At 45.1% G+C, this 20,411-nt stretch overlaps 1 protein-coding gene across 3 annotated transcripts in view; it reads right to left on the bottom strand.

Annotated features, from left to right (window-relative positions):
- Positions 1-12,291, bottom strand: part of LOC308519567 (sperm-associated antigen 6) — a gene marked incomplete at its 5' end in the record, with an annotated part of 65,312 nt that extends 53,021 nt beyond the window's left edge. For 2 of the 3 annotated variants that reach the window (XM_081091595.1, XM_081091593.1), the window contains 2 exons: positions 11,247-11,342; positions 11,430-12,198. Coding sequence is in view for 1 of the 3 variants with exons in the window: in XM_081091592.1 (XP_080947718.1) it covers positions 11,247-11,342; positions 11,430-11,454 (121 nt within the window). Of the gene's footprint in view, positions 1-11,246; positions 11,343-11,429 lie in introns of all 3 variants that reach the window. The other variant, XM_081091592.1, reaches the window with a different exon arrangement.
- Positions 12,292-20,411: the final 8,120 nt, after the last annotated feature.

Raw genomic sequence — 20,411 nt, 5'->3', positions numbered from 1 at the left:
TATGTCTTTTATGGTTCCACGGAGCTGAAAACTGGATGGTCCCACTCTGACCTCTGGGCTTCCTGGCTCCTGGATCTCTAGGGAGGTGCTAATCTAGTCTTTGTCTGAGGCTATCCAGCAGGCGGGTCCCACGGGATCAACAGGGCGGGATTAGCAATTATGGCTGCTCTCAGTCTTGCCCTCAGAGGCTCTGCTTCTCAGTGTCCCAGTAATCGCTGCAAGCCCCATGGAGAGAAGGCTGCCCTAGGGTTTGAGTGATGCCAGACAGTCCTGCTTCTCCCATATGAGTCTGGGTCCCTAGAGACTCGCCCGGAACTGGAGCTCAGAGCCTGAGACTCCCTCCTGATTGAAAACGACAACCGCGCCCTCAGCCGCCAGCCTGCTCCGCATGCACTCCGCACCTTAGTATTTTACTTCTGTACTGCGCCGCCTCTGAGTCTTGGTATGTTTTTCTCTTTCCTCCTAGTTGTAGAACTTCCACTCAGCCAGGCTTTCTGTGGTTCTGGATGATGTCCGTTCCGTCTTTTAGTTGTATTTTTGAAGTGGTTGTTCGAGGCAGCAAACTCCGGTGTTTACCTATGCCACCGTCTTGGTTTCTCCTCGTTTGATTCTTGATCAGGGCACATGCCTGGCTTGTGGGCTCCATCCCTTGTCAGGGCATGTACAGAAGGCAACAGATCAATGTTTCTCTCACATCAATGTTTCTCTCTCTCTCTTTCTCTCTCTCTCCCTCTTTTTCTCTCCCTTCCTTTCTCTAAGCATGCCCTTGGGTGAGGATTAAAAAAAAAAAAGCTGTGGTACATAATACACAATGGAATACTACTCAGCCATAAAAAAGAATGACATCTGACCTTTTGTGACAGCATTAATAGACCTAGAAGGTATTGTGCTAAGTGAAATAAATCAGCTAGAGAAAGACAAATACCATATGATTTCTCTTATATATGGAATCTAAAGAACAAAATAAACAAACAAAATAGAAATAGAGAAGAGAGTGTCAGTTGACAGAAGAAAGGGAGGTTGGGGTGGATGGGTGAAAAAGGTGAAGGAATTAAGAAATACAAATTGGTAGTTATAGAATAGTCACAGAGATGTAAATTAGGGAAGATAGTCAATAATATTGTAATAACTATTTACAGAGTTGGGTAGGTACTTGAAATATCGGGGGAACCAATCTGTAAAGTACATGATTTTCTAATCACTATGCTGTACATCTGAAACTAATCTATAAAAATAAAAGCATAATATGCTAATTAGATTGGACAGCCGAACGACCTTCTGGATGTCCTTCTGAATGATCTTCTAGACAATCTTCTGGACGAAGCTGGGGCTGCAAGGGCCAAGACAAGCCGCTGCGGCTGGGAGGACTTAGCCCCTTGCACGAATTTCGTGCATCAGGCCTCTAGTATAGAATAATGTTGAATGTAAATTGTAATTAAAATAAAAGAAATACCTATTCAGAATAGACAAGGTATTGAAACACAATTGTCTTTAACCTCAAAGAACTTGTAAAGGGGCTTTGAGAGATAAACAAATGCAACACATTATGATATATGCAACGAAATAAGTAGAGTGTGCTCTGCAAACATGGTAGAGCATCTAGCCCAGGCTTTGAAGAACACAGGAAAGGCAATCGAGGAGCAGTGCCATCTAAGTTGAGATCTGAAGGCTTTTTGGGGCAGATTGCCTACTAAAGAATTGGAAGAATTAGTGAGGTAAATGGATTGGAGAGTATTCCAACCAGAAGGAACTATATAAATGAAGCTCAAAACCAAAAACAGTTTGATATACTGACAAAACTGAGAGTGCAGTATGACCACATTACAAGAGAGGAGAGAGAATGTTGGAGAAAGAAGGCTAATTAACAGAAACCAAAATCCTGAAGGGTCCAATAAACTATTTTAAGTATTTTGAATTGTATCTGAACATTAGTGTGTCAGTGCAGTGATAGGATCAAACTTGTACTTTGTCAAGAAGGATTGCTCTGATTAGACTGGGAAGAAAGGGGGAAAATAGACAAGATTGGGGGCAGGAGACCACTGAGGAAGCTGTAGGGACCTATACCGAATGTGCAGATAGCCTGGAGAACAGCAATGGCAAAGGGGAAAGAGAAAAGTGAATGGCTTAAGGAGGTATTTAGGATAGAAACTGATTAGTGTGAAGAAGATGGAGGAATTGGTGATACTGCCAGGTTTCTGGCTTGGACAGGATGCAGGATTGTGGTAGACTGTTGAAGACGCCATGAGAAATTCAGACCAGTCTGAAATGTCAAGTGGGAGGGTGATGGGGTAAGAGATAAAGCTGGAGAGCTTGGTTGGGCCAGATCAAATTTGGCTATAGGTCAAATTAAGATTTTGTTACATTAGCCTTTTTAAAAAATATGTTTTTATTGATTTTTAGAGAGAGAGGAAGGGAGAAGTATAGAAAGATAAAACTTTGACTGCCTCCTGCATGCCCCATACTGGGGATTGAGCCAGCAGCATGGGCATGTGCCCTGACTGGGAATCAAACTGGTGACCTCTTGGTTCCTGGGTCAATGCTCAACCATAGAGCCACACCAGCTGGGCTTGTGATGTTACTCTAAGTGAAATGGGAAGCCATGGAGAGCTTTATTGTTTACACTACTTACTTTCAGTGAAATAAATAAAAATGAAGACTGAATAATTCCCAGGTCCACCATGAATGGCTGTGTACTGCACAAATCCAGACGATGCCACTCACATTGATCATGATATAAATGGTATACCCAAAGTCATGCAAAGCACAGCAGCCATCCTGATGTAGCATCTTATGTGGTTCTCTAGTTTTATGTGAGTAAATGTCTCATACCCATAGTAAAATAATAAGCATCTCTAGAGCCAAGCTTGTTTTATACTTTTCTGTTTCTCAAACTACCTAGCATAGTTCTGAATATACAACTAGCTCCTATTGAAAAACTTGTAGTCTTGGCTCTAAAAACCACCACTCACTTTGATTTTACTACTGTAAGCACTACCTGTTCTATCACAGAGTAACTCCAACTACACTTGTCAACTTTAACAGATTTAAAATCTTTATTTCTATAACGAGATATTGCATTTATATGATTATAATTTTACTGAAGCAAGTGTCATGACACTAATGAATTTTACAATGCATTTTCCTTCACTGGTCATTTTTTACTTGAAAAGACTTAAGTGTCCTCCCTTGTATTTTTTAGAGTAAGAATTTTTAGGACCTGGTTTGGTTTCTCCCAGCCTCTATGATTATATACCTCTGGCCACTATTCCTGTATTTGATTAAAAATCATAAATTTTGGTATCACATGTCTGTTTTGTTTTCTGTGAAATACTTTTACACTGTCATAGCTATCAAGTCAATTATGATTTTAGATGTTATATCCCTTATAACAGAAAGTCTTATAATTTATTTAAAGGGTCAGAATGAATCACAGAACACATGTATAGTTTGTAAAATTATGACAAAAATAATCTATTTTCTCCTTTTACAATTATTCTCCTTGTAGTTGATACTATAGTTAGCATCTTCTCAATTTTGTTTGGTGATTCACTGTAACTCAGTTGTTTGTGAGAGAAGGGCTACCACACCTGATACATCATTTTCGAGTGGCGAGAGGTGACAGGAAGATGAAACTGAGACCACTGACTCTCTGAACAAGCTAGCAACTCTCCTAAGAGGCAAGGAAGCACAGCATGCATTCACTTACTTATTTAACATATACTTATGTAGCATTTACCCTTTAGTAATGAAACTGGCCTATAGCCAGGTTTAGAATGCATACCAAAGAGTATAATCTGCTGAAGTGATATTATTCTACCATTGACATCACTGTGGCTGTCTTCCACGCTTACTGTATTAAACTGATGCAACTGTCTGACTCTAGACTAGGTCACAGCCATCACCATCTGTATATGTGGAATTTGAACTGAGTGGGCATGTAGAGTATACAAGTATGGCAGGTTCAATTTACATGTACTTTAGATTAAATGATTGGAACTTGCATGTTTATACTTACATAAAGAAATCTAAAAATGAACTTTGACTTTATTTTCAAATGAGCATGTAAGTTCTACACATCTAAACCTTTAATGAGCATGTAAGTTCTATACATCTAAGCTAACATCACTTTCCTGGGCTCCAGAGCCCTATATACCCAAATTGCTCACCATGGTCACTGGCACATAGATATCCCAGACTCACCACAACCTCAATGCTGTTATAGTGAAATCACCATTTCCTCCGCCTTCTGTATCCTCTTTCTCCTCAACGAATGGCGCTAACCTAAGCAGCCAGAAGCCTTGGAGTCATCTTCAACTCCTCTCTCTTCTTACCTGCCCCTGCTCCCTTCTGCTAAGTCACAAGTCCTGCATATCTCTTATCCAGCCAGACTGGTACAGCAAAAATGGATACCTGGTCTCCCTGATCCCGTTTCAATCCCCTCCATCTGTTCTCCACACGACTGTGAAAATCATCTTTCTAAAACACAAAATAGATCCCAATGTTCCTCTAATTAAAACTCTTCAATGGCTTCCTATCAATTTCAGGATTAAATCCAAACTTCAGATGAGGTCCTTCATAATTAGGCCTGCTTTCCTCTCTAGCCACTGACTTTTCTCTCCCTTGCCCTATTACCCCAAGATGCTCCAGTCATACCTGAGCATTTGCCTTTTCCATCAAGTACACACTACGTTTTCTCTTGCCTCTACCTTACACATAATTTCCCTCTACCTGAATGCAGTTTCCCCTCCCCTTCTTTGTCTAGTTAACTCCTGGGAATCCCTCCTAGAAGTTTCCTATAGAGAGCCCCTTCACTCCCAATGCTTGGTTAGAGTGCCCTCCATAAGTGCTTTGTCTGTCTGTCGCTAGACACTTATGAGATGGTTGTTTTATTTCTCTTTATGTATCTCTCCACTAACAAATAAGATCCTTAATGGCTTTCTGTTTCTACATGATCAGCACCCAAGCATTCATCTAGCACCTAGATGCTCAATAAATGTTTATTGAATGATGAATGACCAAACTGTGAAAATTAATATGTAGAGAATAAATAGCGTATGTTCTAAAAGGTCTGTCTGCTCCAAGAGGTTTCATGAGTAACAATTGAAGAGGACAATTTTGGAAGGCAGTCAGTTCAAAAATGTGTCTTCAGATGAAATAATTTTTATTGTATTCATACTGCGCCTATTCTAAATTCTTTTTAGATAGTTTACTCTAAAATACATGTATACAAAGATAATTATTAAGAGCCATGTGGTGCAGACAGGGACCAATTCTATTAGAAACATAGGTTAGAGGTAATTACTGCAATTGAGTTCTGAACATAGCACTGAGTTTAATGCTAGCAAAAGTAAAAGGGAACTACTTTGTGAAATAAAAGAAAGTAGGAACAATTTTTCCCCCAGAAATTTCATACCAATACGACAAAGTTTCAGGTTCAATCTCGGGTCATGACACATACAAGAATCAACCATGAATAGTGGAACAGCAAAATCAATGTTTCTTTCACTCTCTCTCTCTCAAATCAATTAAAGATTTTAAAAAGAAAAAGACTTGTTGAATAAAAAGTATGTATCTTTTAAAAATATATATTGTTATTGATTTCAGAGAGGAAGGGAGAGGGAGAGAGAGAGAGAAAAACATCAGTGATGAGAGAGAATCACTGATAGGCTACCTCCTGCGCGTCCCACACTGGGGATCGAGCCTGTAACCCAGGTATGTGATCTACCCAGGAATCAAACCGTGACACCCTGGTTCATAGGTCATTGCTCAACCACTGAGCCATCAATCAACCAATAAATATAAAGTGCCTCCTCCTTCACTGTGTTCCACTTCATTTGTCCTCAGAAAGCCCTGGAGAGAAGGCAGTCAGGGTTCACACATGCATAAAGAGACTTCATAAACAAACATTAAAATTTTGAATGTTTTCATATATGCTCCTTTAATTTAGAAGGAATAAAATCTCAATGAGAAAAAAACTCTAGGTTATAGACACATTGTACATAGTTCGTCCTAGAAACAAGTTTGAAATAAAATTATTTTTGTCCAAATACTGTGAAGAATGTATCTTGCAAAACTTTATTTGCTTTGGTAATTACTTTTGACATATTTAATAAGGCAAATTCTCTCATGAGCACATCCAAAACACAATGAAAAAGAGCAGAGATTTAAAATAAAACTCAACCAATGAATGCATAAATAAGTGGAACAACAAATCAATGTTTCTCTCTCTCCCTCTTTTTCTAAATTTAAAATATAACTAAAAATTAAATGTCATATCTAAGTCACTTATACTTTGGTGATCATTTAGCCTGTTTGGATTGATTACATCCCCTAATATATTCTACATTGTACATTTTTGGGAAGAGAAAGCCTGCCACTATTATACTAAACCATGATATTGTGTATTTTCACCTTAAAATTCCTTTCACAGTGAATGAATTAAAAAATTCTTCACAAGGGAACTACTGACTTATCATGATATGCATATGGAAATGGTTTTCACATAATTTTGAATACATGATACGTATTTATTTAAATAGATTATTATAAAAGTGAGAAAACAAAACCCTCCGAAGTACGCAAAAATTATGTCCAAGTCAGGAATAAAATGCAGTCATGTCTTAGGCTACCAATATGAATTCACATGACTGAAAAAAAAACTTGATCAGAATATATAATTGATGCACACATATACTGGCTCATTAAAGAGCATTTTTATTTTATTATTATTTTTAAAAAATATATTTTTATTTATTTCAGAGAGGAAGGGAGAGGGAGAGAGATAGAAACACTAATAATGAGAGAGAATCATTGATTGGCTGCCTCCTGTCTGCTCCCTACTGGGGATTGAGCCTGCAACCTAGGCATGTATGCTGACTGGGAATTAAACTGTGAACTCCTGGTTCATAGGTTGATGCTCAACCACTGAGCCACCGTGGCTGGGCTCAGAAGCATTTTTAAATCCAGGTGATTTTTTAAAAAATAATAAACTGTTTGGCCCTGGCTGATGTTGCTCAGTAAATAGAGTGTTGGCCCACCCACCAAAGGGTTGCAGGTTGGATCCCCCATCCCGGTCTGGGTGCCTGTGGAATGTGTCTCTTTCACATCAATGTTTCTCTCTCTCTCTTTGTCTATCTTTCTTCCTTCCACTGTCTCTAAAAATCAATGGAAAAATATCCTTGGATGAGGACTAACAAAGCAAACAATAAAAGAATAAACAATTTGAATGTTTAACTTAATTGACTATTAAGAAAAATTTTCTTAACAAAGCTTACAGGTTATTTTTTAAATTAAAAGAATACATATACCGGAATAATCATTTTGTGTCTCAATTAAAAATAACTAAAAAAGAGCTTACATTGAATCTAGATAACATGAAATATGTTAAAATAAATTTCTCAGGAAAAGAAAAATCTTAGGATTCCATCAAGATATTATTAAAGTGCAGATAACTTTAAGACATTATGTTCCTTTTGTATTCCATTCCTTCATAAGTGAAAATAGGTGGCTGTTTAAAATATCAAATAGCCCTGGCTGGGTAGCTCAGTTGGTTAGTGTTGTTTCCATAGGCAAGGTTGCAGGTTCCATCCTTGGTCAGGGCACATACAGGAATCAACCAATGAATGCATAAATAAGTGGAACAACAAATCAATGTTTCTCTCTCTCCCTCTTTTTCTAAATTTAAAATATAACTAAAAATTAAGTGTCATATCTAAGTCACTTATACTTTGGTGATCATTTAGCCTGTTTGGATTGATTACATCCCCTAATATATTCTACATTGTACATTTTTGGGAAGAGAAAGCCTGCCACTATTATACTAAACCATGATATTGTGTATTTTAACTATTACATATACTTCCATATTTTTGTGTCAAATTTTAATGTAATGTCAATCATCTTCCCTGTTTTAAAAACATTTTAGTTTAGCGGTATATTGTCCAAAAATTAAATATTTGTAAATAGTAAGTGTCCATTTACAAAGGGCATTGAGTAGGACTGAGAAAGGAAAAAAACACCTAAAATATAAGTGCATTTTAAAAATGTATTATGCTCTAATAAACTTTACTTAGTCAGTATATATGAAACATTGTATGTCTAGCATTGTTCTGAGTACTTTGAGGAGTATACATGCATGCATAAAAGCGCACACACACACATGCAGAAGAAAGTAAATTAATCCACATGAAACAACTGTAGAACAAAAGATTATCAATGTTGAAATAATGAAATTTAAAAAGTGGAAAAAAGTTTAGTGCAAGTTGCCCAGGGGTTAGGGACAAGAGGGAGGTGGGTGTGGTTATAAAAGGGCAGCACAGGGAGGCATCCTTGGGTGATGAAAGAGGTTTGTATCTTGACTATTGTGATGGATACACATAGGATAAAACTGCATAGCACACACACAAACTCACTCAAATCAGTCCAAGTCAAACTGGGAGAACCTGAATTAAATCAATGAATTACCCATGTCAACTCCTGGTTGTGATATCATCCCACAGTTTTCAGGTATACAGGATCTTGTACTATTTCTTACAACTACATGTGAATCTACAATTATCTACACTAATAAAAGACAAAGATGCTAATTGACCATACTTTAGCTATGCCCAAGCCATGCCCACCAGCCAATCAGAGTGACTATATGCAAATTAACCCAACCAAGATAGTGGCTGGCGGCCACAGAGCTGGAGCAAGCAGGAGGCTTGGTTGCCCCAGCGATGGAGGAAGCCAAGCTTCCCGCCTGCTCTGGCCGGCTGTGGCCTCCGCCAAAGGCAATAAAGTTTCATTTATAGAAGCTAAATAAATCCCAGATACCAGCTTCCAGCCAGCCTCCACACACTCATGGGGTGACGGTCCCTGCTGGGGGCTTGGCCAGCCTGCAAACAGCCATCAGCCACTCACCCGGGCTGGCCCGGCACCCCAGCGGGGACCCCTACCCTGAAGGGGTTGTGGCCAGTCTGAAAACGGCCCTCAGCCCCTCACCCAAGCTGGCCACACCCTCATGGGGTAAGGGTCCCTGCTGGGGGGCTTGGACAGTCTGCAAGCAGCCATCAGCCTCTCACCCAGGCTGGCCAGGCACCCCAGCGGGGACCCCCACCCTGAAGGGGTTGTAGCCAGTCTGAAAACGGCCCTCAGCCCCTCACCCAGGCTGGCCAGGCACCCCAGTGGGACCCCTACCCTGTTCCGGGACACCCTTCAGGGCAAACCAGCTGGCCCCCACCCATGCACCAGGCCTGTATCTTATATAAAATAAAAGGGTAATATAATAAAAGGGTTATTTGCAAATTGACCCTAACAGCAGAGCAACTGGAAATCACTGGTCACTATGACACACACTGACCACCAGGGGGCAGATGCTCAATGCAGGAGCTTCCCCCTGGTGGTCAGTGTGCTCCCACAGGGGGAGCTCTGCTCAGTCACAAGCCAGGCTGATGGCTGCCAGTACAGCGGTGGTGGTGGGAGCCTCTCCTGCCTCCTCAGCAGCACTAAGGATGTCCAACTGCAGCTTAGGCCTGCTCCCCGCTGGCAAGTGGACATCTCCTGAGGACTCCCAAGCTGCCAGAGGGATGTCTGACTGCCAGCTTAGGCCCAATCCCCCGGGGAGCAGGCCTAAGCCAGCAGGTGGTCATCCCCTGAGGGGTCCCAGACTGCGAGAGGGCACAGGCAGGCTGAGGGACCCTCCAGAGTGCACAAATTTTTGTGCACCAGCCCTCTAGTCTATACTAATAAAAGGGTAATGTGCTAATTAGACCAGGAGACTTTCTGGGAGACCGTCTGGACGTCCTTCAGGACAAAGCCATGGTGGCGGGGCCAAGGCAGAGGCAGTTTGGGAGATCAAGCCAGGAGGGGGGGGGCAGTTGGGGGTGATCAGGCTGGTTGGGGGGACCAGGTGGGGGTGAGCTGGCCGGTGCGGGGTGAAGTTGGGGGCAATAAGCCTGGCGGGGGGGTGCAGTTGGGGGTGATCAGGCTGGCAGGGGTGCAGTTGGGGGTGAGCAGGCCAGAAGGGGGGAGCAGTTAGGGACTAGGGACGATCAGGCAGGCAAGCAGGTGAGTCCCAGATTGTGAGAGGGATCCTAGATTGGAGAGGGTGCAGGACAGGCTGAGGGGCACCCCTCCCCCCTGCAATGCACGAATTTCATGTACTGGGGCACTAGTCCCTAAATAAAAAGTTTTAAAGACTGTTATAAAATGCACTTTCTCCATTTTTAATACACCTCCTGACCCTAAATAAAAACATAGAGGGAATAAACACCAAAATCCCTCCCAAGGACACTACAGGGTACCATCTAGGTGCTGTAGTAATTCTCCTAAAAAATAACCCAGAGTAAATATTATGTCTAAACATTCTTATCCTTAATTTCAATGTTCTTAATTTTCTTTTAATTCCATGTTAATTTAAGTGAGTTTTAAAGATCATATCCTATAAATTGAAGGCTTCTCATGACACAGTAGTGATAAGATGCTATCTTACTTTGAGTTCAGATGGTGGTGGCATCATGCTTAATGAGAGAAGGGAAGGGAAGGGAGAGGAAAGCCACCATTATCTCCTTGTTACTAGATAAGAAGCAAATCACACACACACACTCTTCCCCTCGATAGTCTGCATGAGTTGGGCTGAGGGGTGGAATGAGAATATTATAAGGGTTTCTCAAAACTAGATCTTTACTGACTTTGAATCTCCTGGAAAATACTCAAGCATATCAAGCTCTCTCACTAATGCAAAATGAGAACTAATGGAATTCCTTTGATGTGGCATTCACACCCTGATAGTAAAACGGGCCTGACTAGGGCAGATGCCCATTCACATAAAATGACTTCCAGGCAGGTAGTTCCTTTGGCTTTGACTTTCCAGCTGACACTTGCCTGGTGGCAGTACAGATGGAACTAGGACCCCTCTCACACCAAACTGTAAGATTCCCCAGCTCAGCCTCACCCCCAAAGGCCCCCAAAGAGACTGAATGCTTCTACCACCTTCGCAGTGAACTGGAGGAATTTCTGCAGCCCCCATCCTTTTGCCCAAAACTCAGCGCAGGGGGTAGGGGTGGGATAGGAGGCAGGGGGAAGGAGAGGGTGGGGGCGGGGAACACGGCTAGGAGAGCGCAGTGACACAGGCAGTGACTGGCCTGGGATACGCGTGATGGGCGAAGCAGGGCTGAGGACCAGGGCAGACTAATGACTGAAGGCCCAGGGCACCAGGTGACACAGCCCCAGGGGTGCGGGCAAAGCGGGTTCAGGTGAGGGCTCACCCGCGTTCTGCAGGGTCTCGATGTTCTGGGGTCTGGTCGCCAGCTCTGCCACCATCTGCACGAACTGGGTCCGGGCTTTCTGGTACTGCTCGAACACTGCGGGGAGAGACATGGTGGAGCGAGCTGCTCAGTCATGCCCTGGCTCCCGCCAACTGCTGTGGAGACAGCCGCCCCAGCCCCTACCTTGCAGCACCTGCCTCTGACTCATGGTGCCTGAAGCTCTCCGCTGGCCACAGCTCGGGGCGACCTGGCTCCTCTGCCCGGGGCCTGCGAGTCCCAGGAGCGGACAGCGGACGGGGGACTGGGATAGCGCCTCTTCGGCCTGGGGATGGAGGCCAGTCCTCTCTGTGTACCCCGGTCTCCCGAGCAACCGATCAGAACAGCTTCAACTGTCAGGCCCTGGATTGACGTCACGGGGGCGGGGCCCCGCGCCCCCAAGAATGGCCAGTCCCGGGAGAGCTTCACCTGCAGGGGCTCCCAGACGCACCAAATGCGCGCACCCGCTGCAGGAGTCTGCACCATGGAGTGTCACTATGCTGCTGGTAGGGCGTCCGGGCCTGGAGTGTGCCCTCCCCCTGCGGCTGTTCTCCTTGCCCGCCCTGGAGGCCAGGAGCGGCGCTGCACCCCAGCCTTCTCTCTGCGCAGCAGCGGGTGGGAGGCGTGCCCGCGTCTCTCAGTCGCATCAGGTGCAGCTCCCGCAGGTGGATGTGGCCCTGGCACTTCGCCAGCGAAGCCACCCAGGGCCAGCGCGGGCGACACAGGGGCGGGTGCACTGGTGCCGCCCACCCCGCTTGCTGCTGCCGCGCTCCGCTGCCCCGCGCCCCGCCTCTGCGAAGCCCCCCGCCGGCGCTTGCTGTCGGAAAGGCCGAGTGGAGTGGTGTCTGGAGCTGGCCTTCGACCGCCCGCTCCATGTGCAGCTGCGTGTGCCCATCTGCGTCCTCTCCACAGGCTCAGGCCAGTGGTGCCGAAGCTGAGCGCCGCCTGGCCCCGCACCGCGTCCGGGCGCGCTGGTGCCTGCGCCTGCCCAGGGCTCCCCAGCGAAGGCGCGGGGCGGCCAGGGGGCGAGCGTCAGTACGAGAGCCCACGGCAGCGCAGGGCGGGGCGCTTGGAGCGCGTGGACAAGCTCCGGCCGAGGTGCCTGCGCCATCTGCGGGGGTCGCGGGGCAGGCGGGTGGAGCGTGGACGTGCTGGGGGCTTAAGTGCTAGCGCCAAAGGCTAGGGGCGGAGGCCCGGGGAGCGCCCGGCGGACGGGAGCGCGCTCCTGCAGTCCCCAGCGGGATAACTGGGGGGATGGCAGCCGCAGGAGGGGCGTGGACAAGCTCCCCGAGGAGGTGCAGGCGCCAACAGTGCGAGGAGGGCTCGGAATGGGCGGGGTTCCATTGACAGGCTGGGGCCACAGGTGCTAGTCTTGGCGCCAAGACTAGGGTGATTGGGGTGGCCAGGGAGCGCACAGCATGCAGTGGGCGCGCGGGTTTCCTCCAGAGGGCGCCAAAGGGGGGACTAGGGTGGTGGTGGTGGTGGTGGTGGGGGGGGCTGTGGGAAGGGAGCCAGCAGAATGGCACTGGCTGAGCTGGAGTTGGGTCCCCAGGCTGACTAGGGCGGTTGATTTCCCTTTGGGGAGAAGACAGTCACTCTGTGTGCTTGATTGGTTGAGAACCTCTGACACACCAAAAATTCATTGGAATTGATTAGAATTTAAATGACTGGGGTTAGAAATGAGGCTTTAAACATGCACTAGAGGCCAGGTGCACAAATTTGTGCACTAGTGGGGTCCCTCAGCGTGGCCTGCGGGATTGGCTGAAACCAGCTCTCTGACATTCCACAGGGGTCCCGGATTGCGATGAAGGCACAGGCCAGTCTGAGGGACCCCACCTGTGCATGATGGGGACAAGGGAGGGAGGAGGGAGGTTGGTCAGCTGGGGAGGGACCTGCCCATCTTGCTCAGTTCCGATCTGCCATACCCAAGCAGCAAGCTAACCTACCAATTGGAGTGTCTGCCCCCTAGTGGTCAGTGCACATAATAGCCAGGGGTTGAGCAGCCTTAGCATATCATTAGCATATTATGCTTTGATTGGTTGAATGTGGACTGGACACTTAGCATATTAGGCTTTATTATATAGTATTTTATTTTGGGTGCTCTATACAGTTCATAAGAATAGGCTTCATCTTCAAGGCATGTCCATGTCTTCCAAGACCCTCCAGGAGCTTAAGCAGGGAGATAGTGGACGTCCCTCTCATATGAGCAGCCATTAGTACAGCATCCCTCTCATATGAATAGTCATTAATACAACACATCTGGAAACTACAGCTGGTTTTTCCTTGTTACTGAAATTGACTTCTATAGCTTTCTATTGTCCTCTTCCCCTGGAGGTTTCCTTTTTATTTTCTTCTGTTGTTCATGAAGGCTAGCCAAGGTTTTGTGCAACTCAAAGTCTCAGATTCTAAAGTTGGGGACATCCTAGGACATTGTGCTCAAAAAATGGGAGGGATAAGCAGACACATTTTCTTGTTGGCATTAAAATTCCCTGACAGGACACATGATGCAGTGTTCAGATAATGTTTTATTGAGTTGTACGCTTGAAATGTGTATGGTTAGGCAAAGCAATGTCACCCCAGTAAATTAAAAAACTCTCTGGAAGGACACCAAGGGAAATAGAAACACAGCCTGACTGTGAAATCAAAGCTTCATTTAAAAAACAAATAAGCTCAGTTGGCTGGGATTATTACTCCCTTATTCAAAGCAGCTTTGGGCCCTGCTGGTGTGGTTCAGTGGTTGAGTGTGAACTTGAGTTGCACATGGTTGAGTGTTGAATTCACCAGCAGGACACATGTCCAGGTTGTGGGCTCCATCCCCAGTAGGGGGCATGCAGGAGGCAGCCAATCAATAATTCTCTCTCATTATTGATGTTTCTATCTCTCTCTGTCCTTCTCCCTTCCTCTCTGAAATCAATATAAACATATATAAATATATATATAAATATGCATATATATTTATATTTTAAAGCAATTTGGGACTATACTAAACAAACACAAAATTGGAGGAGGGTTATTAACTGTGAACGTGTCTGTGCTGTGCAGGAAATTTTCCACTTGGTCACTTCATAAAGAAAAACATAGAGAAAGATGAAAGGATATATATATATATTTCTCAGTGTTGATATAATGCGTAAGAATTAATGGAGGAACTTATTAAAATTGCAAATTCCTGCATTCCTTCAAGCCTAGAGATTCTGCTTCAGCAGTTCCTGTATGAAATATTCCAGGTGCTTCTAACATGGGTGGTCCCAGGAGGAAATTCTGACAATCACCAATGATTGTGTCTGAGCTACCCAAGTGAAGACAAGATGTAGTCCGGGGACTTCAGTCCTCTCTTGCCAACTAATTAACAAAAAGGACCCTCACACACATTTCTTGTTATTGCCTGCAGTGCCTCCCCTCTATTAAAAGCAGCTTTGGGCCGGCTGGTGTGGCTCAGTGGTTGAGTGTGAACTAGGAGGTCACTGTGTTACCAGGGGCCTGCATAGTCGCAGGCTCTAAGAAAAACGAAAGTAACTATTGTCGTTAGTGCTGTGTAGCGTTATATAGGGTTAGCTCTAAACTATAACTGAACCGTTAGATTATTCTTTTTGAAATTAATCAGCTTTCTGTTCTCTCTGCCCATTTAAAATCATTTGGAGAATAAAAAGTTTACACATTCCCTCTAATACCAGAATGTATGAGGTTTGGAAAGTTCAGGAAGACAACTGAATTTATTCACTAGTCTTTTGAATATTGGGGCCTCCTCTTTCACTGGTTCATTCACATTCTTCCCCTGCCCCCCGCCCCCCAGCCCCCGTCCCCTAGCCCTCCACCTTAGTCAGACCTCAACCCACCAGGGCAATCCTACCATCCCCCAGGGCAGCCAGGTGAGACTCTCAGCCACTCCAGGCACCCACATGGCTTAGGCCACTGTGGAGTTTGCCTGTCTTGTCCTGTAAATAAACCTAGGTCACCCAAGGGAAAGCAGAGAAGCTCACCCTTCTGCCTGCATCTCCTGTCCTCTCCATCTGGTGTCTCTTTCCCTCTGCTCCTCCTCCCTGTAAGTCAGGAAGACAGTCTTCACCAGGACGACCATGCCGCACCTTCATCTTGGTCCTCCAGGCTCCAGAACTGAGAAATAAATGTCTGTCTGAAAGCACCAGTCCATGGTATTTTGTTATGGCAGCTGGAATAAAAAGTGAGGGAGCAGTCTTTTCAGCGCACTATGAGGTCAGCTGACTCTCATTTAAAGAAAAAACACACAGGAAACAACTATATTTACGAACTACTTGCTCTCCACTGCCTAAGATGAACGAACTAACTAATGTTAGTATGTAACCTGCTAAGTAAGTTACTTTTTTTTCGGGACCGAAAAGCAAAGGCGATTTTCCAGTCACAGCAACCTAGCTGCAAGTTAGGCAGCCGAGATTTCTAGCTTCACCTAAGCTGCCGTCGCCCTCTGCTGGAGAAGTTTACGACTGCTGCTTTAAGTGTTGAGAACAAGAAATAATTGACCCTGGTCATTTTAACTTAACAAATGTTTGGGCCACTAACTTTTCTTTGAACTTGCGATTGCCTAAAAAGCCTGAGTTTATATTGATTGATAGAACCAATTTATTTCTCATATAGTACCCTAAAATTTTAGACATTATTTGATAATGTAAATATTCCTCATCCTTCTCTATAAGCACAGAATTAATTTATGAAGCAGTATCAAAGCTTAATGATAGAAACAACAGCAGCAGATCCTAGAGTGCTCTTTTGAAAATTTTGATTACTTAAAAATCATAGAAAATTTGGGAAAAAAATATAGAAATGTGGAAGTAGAAAGAAAAATTATGTGCAGTCCCATTTCAGGAAAAAAAAACTTTTTACATTTTGGAATGTTTTCTTCCCAGTGCTTTTTCTAGGAACATAAAGGGTTTTTTAAAAAAATTTTTATTGTTTGTGTTGCCAAGTTGTTACATGCCATAGGTAGAAATTTGTGTCCTGTATTTTTTCTCTCTCCAAACATAGTAATCATCTTCCTATGTCCTTATGAATGAACACCTTTTGTCACTGTGAGGAACATGTGGGTGTGTCACCCAGACCCCCTTTTCTGGGGGGGACTCGGTGCCCCAGCTGCTGCCGCCCCTCAGGGATCGCCTCAGCGGCAGGGAGCCCCTTGGACCAGGCTATGGCCCTCCCAGCACAGCCCACATCCAGGGCCTGGCGGGGCAGGTAGCTGGCCCAGCCACTTCGTCGCCCAATAGGAAGAACTCTGTGGGCCCTGTCGGCTCTGGAGCTCCGCAGCGGGTCATCAGAGGCTGGCCTTCTGCCTCTGGCCAGTCCTGCTTCCCCTCTTATCTTCCATGGCGTTCATTGGAGGCTGTTTCCTGAATACATCCCGAGTTCACAAAATTCCCTCTCACCATCTGCCTCCTATAGAGCACAGCCTGTGTGCCTGTGACTTCTAATTTTTTGAATATAGTATATGTACACGCGTTTAAAAAAGAAATTTGAACCGTACAAAAGGGTTTTCAGTGCAAAAGTAAGTCTCCCTCTAACCTTGACCCCATCGCCCATTGTTCTCCCCAGAGGCAAACACTGTTATCCATTCTGAGGGTATCTTAACAGGACCGGGTTGTACACATACAAACATGGATGCTGTGGTGGTTAATTTTATGTGTCCACTTGCCTGGATCACAGGATGCTCGCATAGCTAGTTAAACATTATTTCCTGAGTGTGTTTCCAGAAGAGATTAGCATTGAATCAGTGAAATGGTAAAGTGGGTGGCCCGCTCCAATGTGAGTGGACCTCACCCAATCTGTTAAGGGCCCGTCTAGAACAAAACGCTGGAGGGAGGAAGGATCCGCTCATTCTCTGCCTGACTGTATGAACTGGAACCTTGATCTTCTGCCCTCAGTGCTCCTGGTTCCCAGGCCTCCACTCCTGGACTGGAGTCAACACCATCAGGTCTCCAGCTCTCAGCCTGGGAACTGCACCACTGGCTCTCCTGGGTGTCCAGCCTGCAAGTGACTCAGTCTCCATAACTGCGTGAGCGATTCCTTATAACAAAGCTCTTTCTATATCCATCCATCCATCCATCCATGCATCCATCCACCCAACTACCCTATTAGTTCTGGTTTTCTGGAGAATCCTAATGTACTTAAAATTTATTTTGAAATAATTCTATATTTACAGAAGAGTTGCAAAAGTAATACAGAGCTCCCTTATCTTCTCCACGCAGCTTCCTTTGTTAACATCGTGCACCATCATGTTCACCACAACTAAGGAATGAACAGTGGTACAATACTGGGAATCAAACTACAAATGTAATTCAGATCTCGCCAGTTTTCCATTGCTGTCGTCTTTCTGACAGTGTGGGGCCCACTTTGCACAGAGCATATCACTTTTAGTGGCTTCATAATACTCTTTCCAGGAAATGTTCTAGAATTACCACAGTTTGTTGGACTCAAAGTAATTCTGCTTTTTAAAAATGCTAATACAAATAATATACTGGTTCACAGTTTTGTTGTTTTTATAACATTTGTTCTCAATTTCTGGTTCTTTTTTGAGGGCATGAGGCATGGCCATTTTTAAGGGTATTGATTCATGTACCACATTTGCCTCCTACAGAGCTGTCTGTTCACCCCAGGAACACATCCCTGCACTTTCCTACCTCTTGTCAGCAGTGACGACCTTTGATGCAACCTAAATAGGTACGTGCTGTCCAGTTCCCTTCTTCTAGCTTCTTAGGACAATTTTCCACAAGTTCAGTCACATCCGATGCAAGTCTGTTGCGTTCCAACCTATCTATGAGACACATCCCTCATGAGGCCTCCATTCTTCTGTCTGGACTGGATACTCTCCTGCCTCCTGCCCAGCTGTCACCCTGGGACTGCCTTCTGCTGTCATTTTTAGGGCTCCCTCTGCCCCTCTCTTGAGCTGGTATCTTGGCCCAAGTTCCTCCAGAAAGCAGAACCTGAGCCCCAGGCTTGCGTGCAAGTAGTTTATTTCTGAAAGTGATCCCAGGGAGCAGGAGTAGGAATAGGAAACATGAGGGAAACACATGTGTGTTGCTGGGAGATAAGAGAAAGTGTATGTATTGGCCTCTGCCCAGGCTCCTGGCGCAGGGCTCCCGAGACCCTTGTCATGTCCTCAGTGATGAGCGCATCAGGAGAATCTGTTCTAATATTTCTGGGTGAAAATACCAAGGGGTTTAAATTCTAATAAGGTCACTCTGGGATTCACTTCAAAATAGTCTGGGGTAGGAAGGGGGCAGATAACACAAGATTAGCCAGTATGATTGGTAAGTCATTCATTGCCAATTATTAAAGCTGAGTAATGTGAACATGGTAGTTTATCACACACTCTCCATGTTTGAAATTGTTCACAATAAAAACCCTTTAAAAGGTGCTCCTCCAGGCTAGAGTCCTGTATCTGGCGGTAGGAAGGATGAGGGCACGTGCAGGCCGGCATTGATGCTAATGAATGACAGGGGCTCCAGATGTGTCCAGGGACATGACTGTGCTAGGGCAGTGCATTTGACGGGCAAAGAAAACAGTCCATTAAGAAAAATGGACGCCTTCTTCCAACACCTGCTGGTTCCAGACTTTCCAAGGCACACGTGTCATTCATGATGCGAACGTGTTGTGTTTAAGAAATGTCCTAGTGATGATTTCACCCAGTTCTCCACAATTTATTTAAAAAAGAAACAGAGAGAATCAAGCCTGAACTGTGTCCTAAAGGAGTGGAGAGGCACAAGGCCAGAAGATGAGCCATCCATTAAAGGCTGTCCATTGTCTAAATTCCCTTGCATGCCCGAGCCGCTGCCAGTGCAGGAGGCGTATTTAAGTAGGATTATCTGAGCTGTTTGCTGCTGCAAAGATGGATGGTTTCTGAGTGGAACCTCTTCTCCTCACAGTGACCAGGCATGGTATTGAGTAAAATAATGGTCACGAGAACATCACCAAACCTGTAATAAGAAGCTGTTGACAGAAAAATTGCTCTAATATTCATCAAAAAGCCAATAAATGTCAGAGAAGGAACTAGAGCTGCAGCAGCTCATAAATTCCTTCTCAAGGGGCCTCTGGAGGGGCGTCTTAGGACACCGCACCTGCTCTTTTTCCTGAATGTTGCTAAATGCACATCCAGGAAGCTTAGAACACGTAGGCGTGGCTTACTGTTGGGAGCCATTAAAGATATTGGCTTAAACAAAGCCATCTTAAGAATTATAAGTTTCTGGTTCCTCCAGAAACTCCTAATTACCAGAAACCACCTGTGTCTTGCAAATTGGCCAGCAGTTACAGATAAACTACCCTCACACAGCCGCTAAATCACACATCTCCACTGATAAACACACAGCCATCCCGGAGCCTGCTAAACCACACATCTCCGCTGATAAGCACAGCCATCAGAAGCCTAATAAATCTCTAGCAAAAGGTTACTGCCCATAGACCCCTTTACCCACCCCCCTTCCCTAAAACAGTATATATTCTGCCGCTGTGAGAATAAAGTTGAGGCTTGATCAGAACTTGTCTTGCCTCCATTCTTTCGTGTCCCTTGTTTGTCTCATTCTCCTAGGGTGTCTCTTCGTTCCCCCGTTGTTGTCCCGGGTCGGGACAGCTTACCCTGAGGGTTTTGAAGGGATTTCAATAGGGAGGGTGCTCCAGCTTTTGGTCAGAGGATCCTGTCTTTGGTACCAACACTGGGTAGGTCTATCTTTTGTACCTTGTCTGTGTGATGTCACAGTTTGTAGTTAACTGAGAGCCAAGACCCTGTCCGGCTGGAAAAGCCAAAGCTCTACGTAGGTGATCCCATTTGCTCACCAAAGAGTCAAAGTTGACCGCTCCCCTTGAGTCCCGTGTTACTTACTGTCCATGGTGTCCACTTAGAAACCGAGCCTATTGCTTCATGGTAGCAGGTCTTCTGTTGGTAAATCTTGTTTTCACTTTTTATTAGGGAGGAGATGCTCACTGAGTGGCTCATGTGAACCCGCTCTTGACTGAGTGTGGGTTCTTGCCGGGGCAGACCCCGAATCAAGGGCTGTGTGAAGCTTGTCTATCTGGAAAGTGATCCCGGGAAGCACAGGTGAGGGCATGGGCCGAGGTCAGGCGGGGAAGGAGAAAAGCCGATGAGGTTTCACTAAAAAGCAGGTCAGTGCG

This window comes from Myotis nattereri (assembly GCF_964212035.1).
Source record: "Myotis nattereri genome assembly, chromosome: 1".
Taxonomy (NCBI): Eukaryota; Metazoa; Chordata; class Mammalia; order Chiroptera; family Vespertilionidae; genus Myotis; species Myotis nattereri.
The sequence above is the reverse complement of the archived record's forward strand: the minus strand, read 5'-3'. Positions and strand labels throughout refer to the sequence as shown.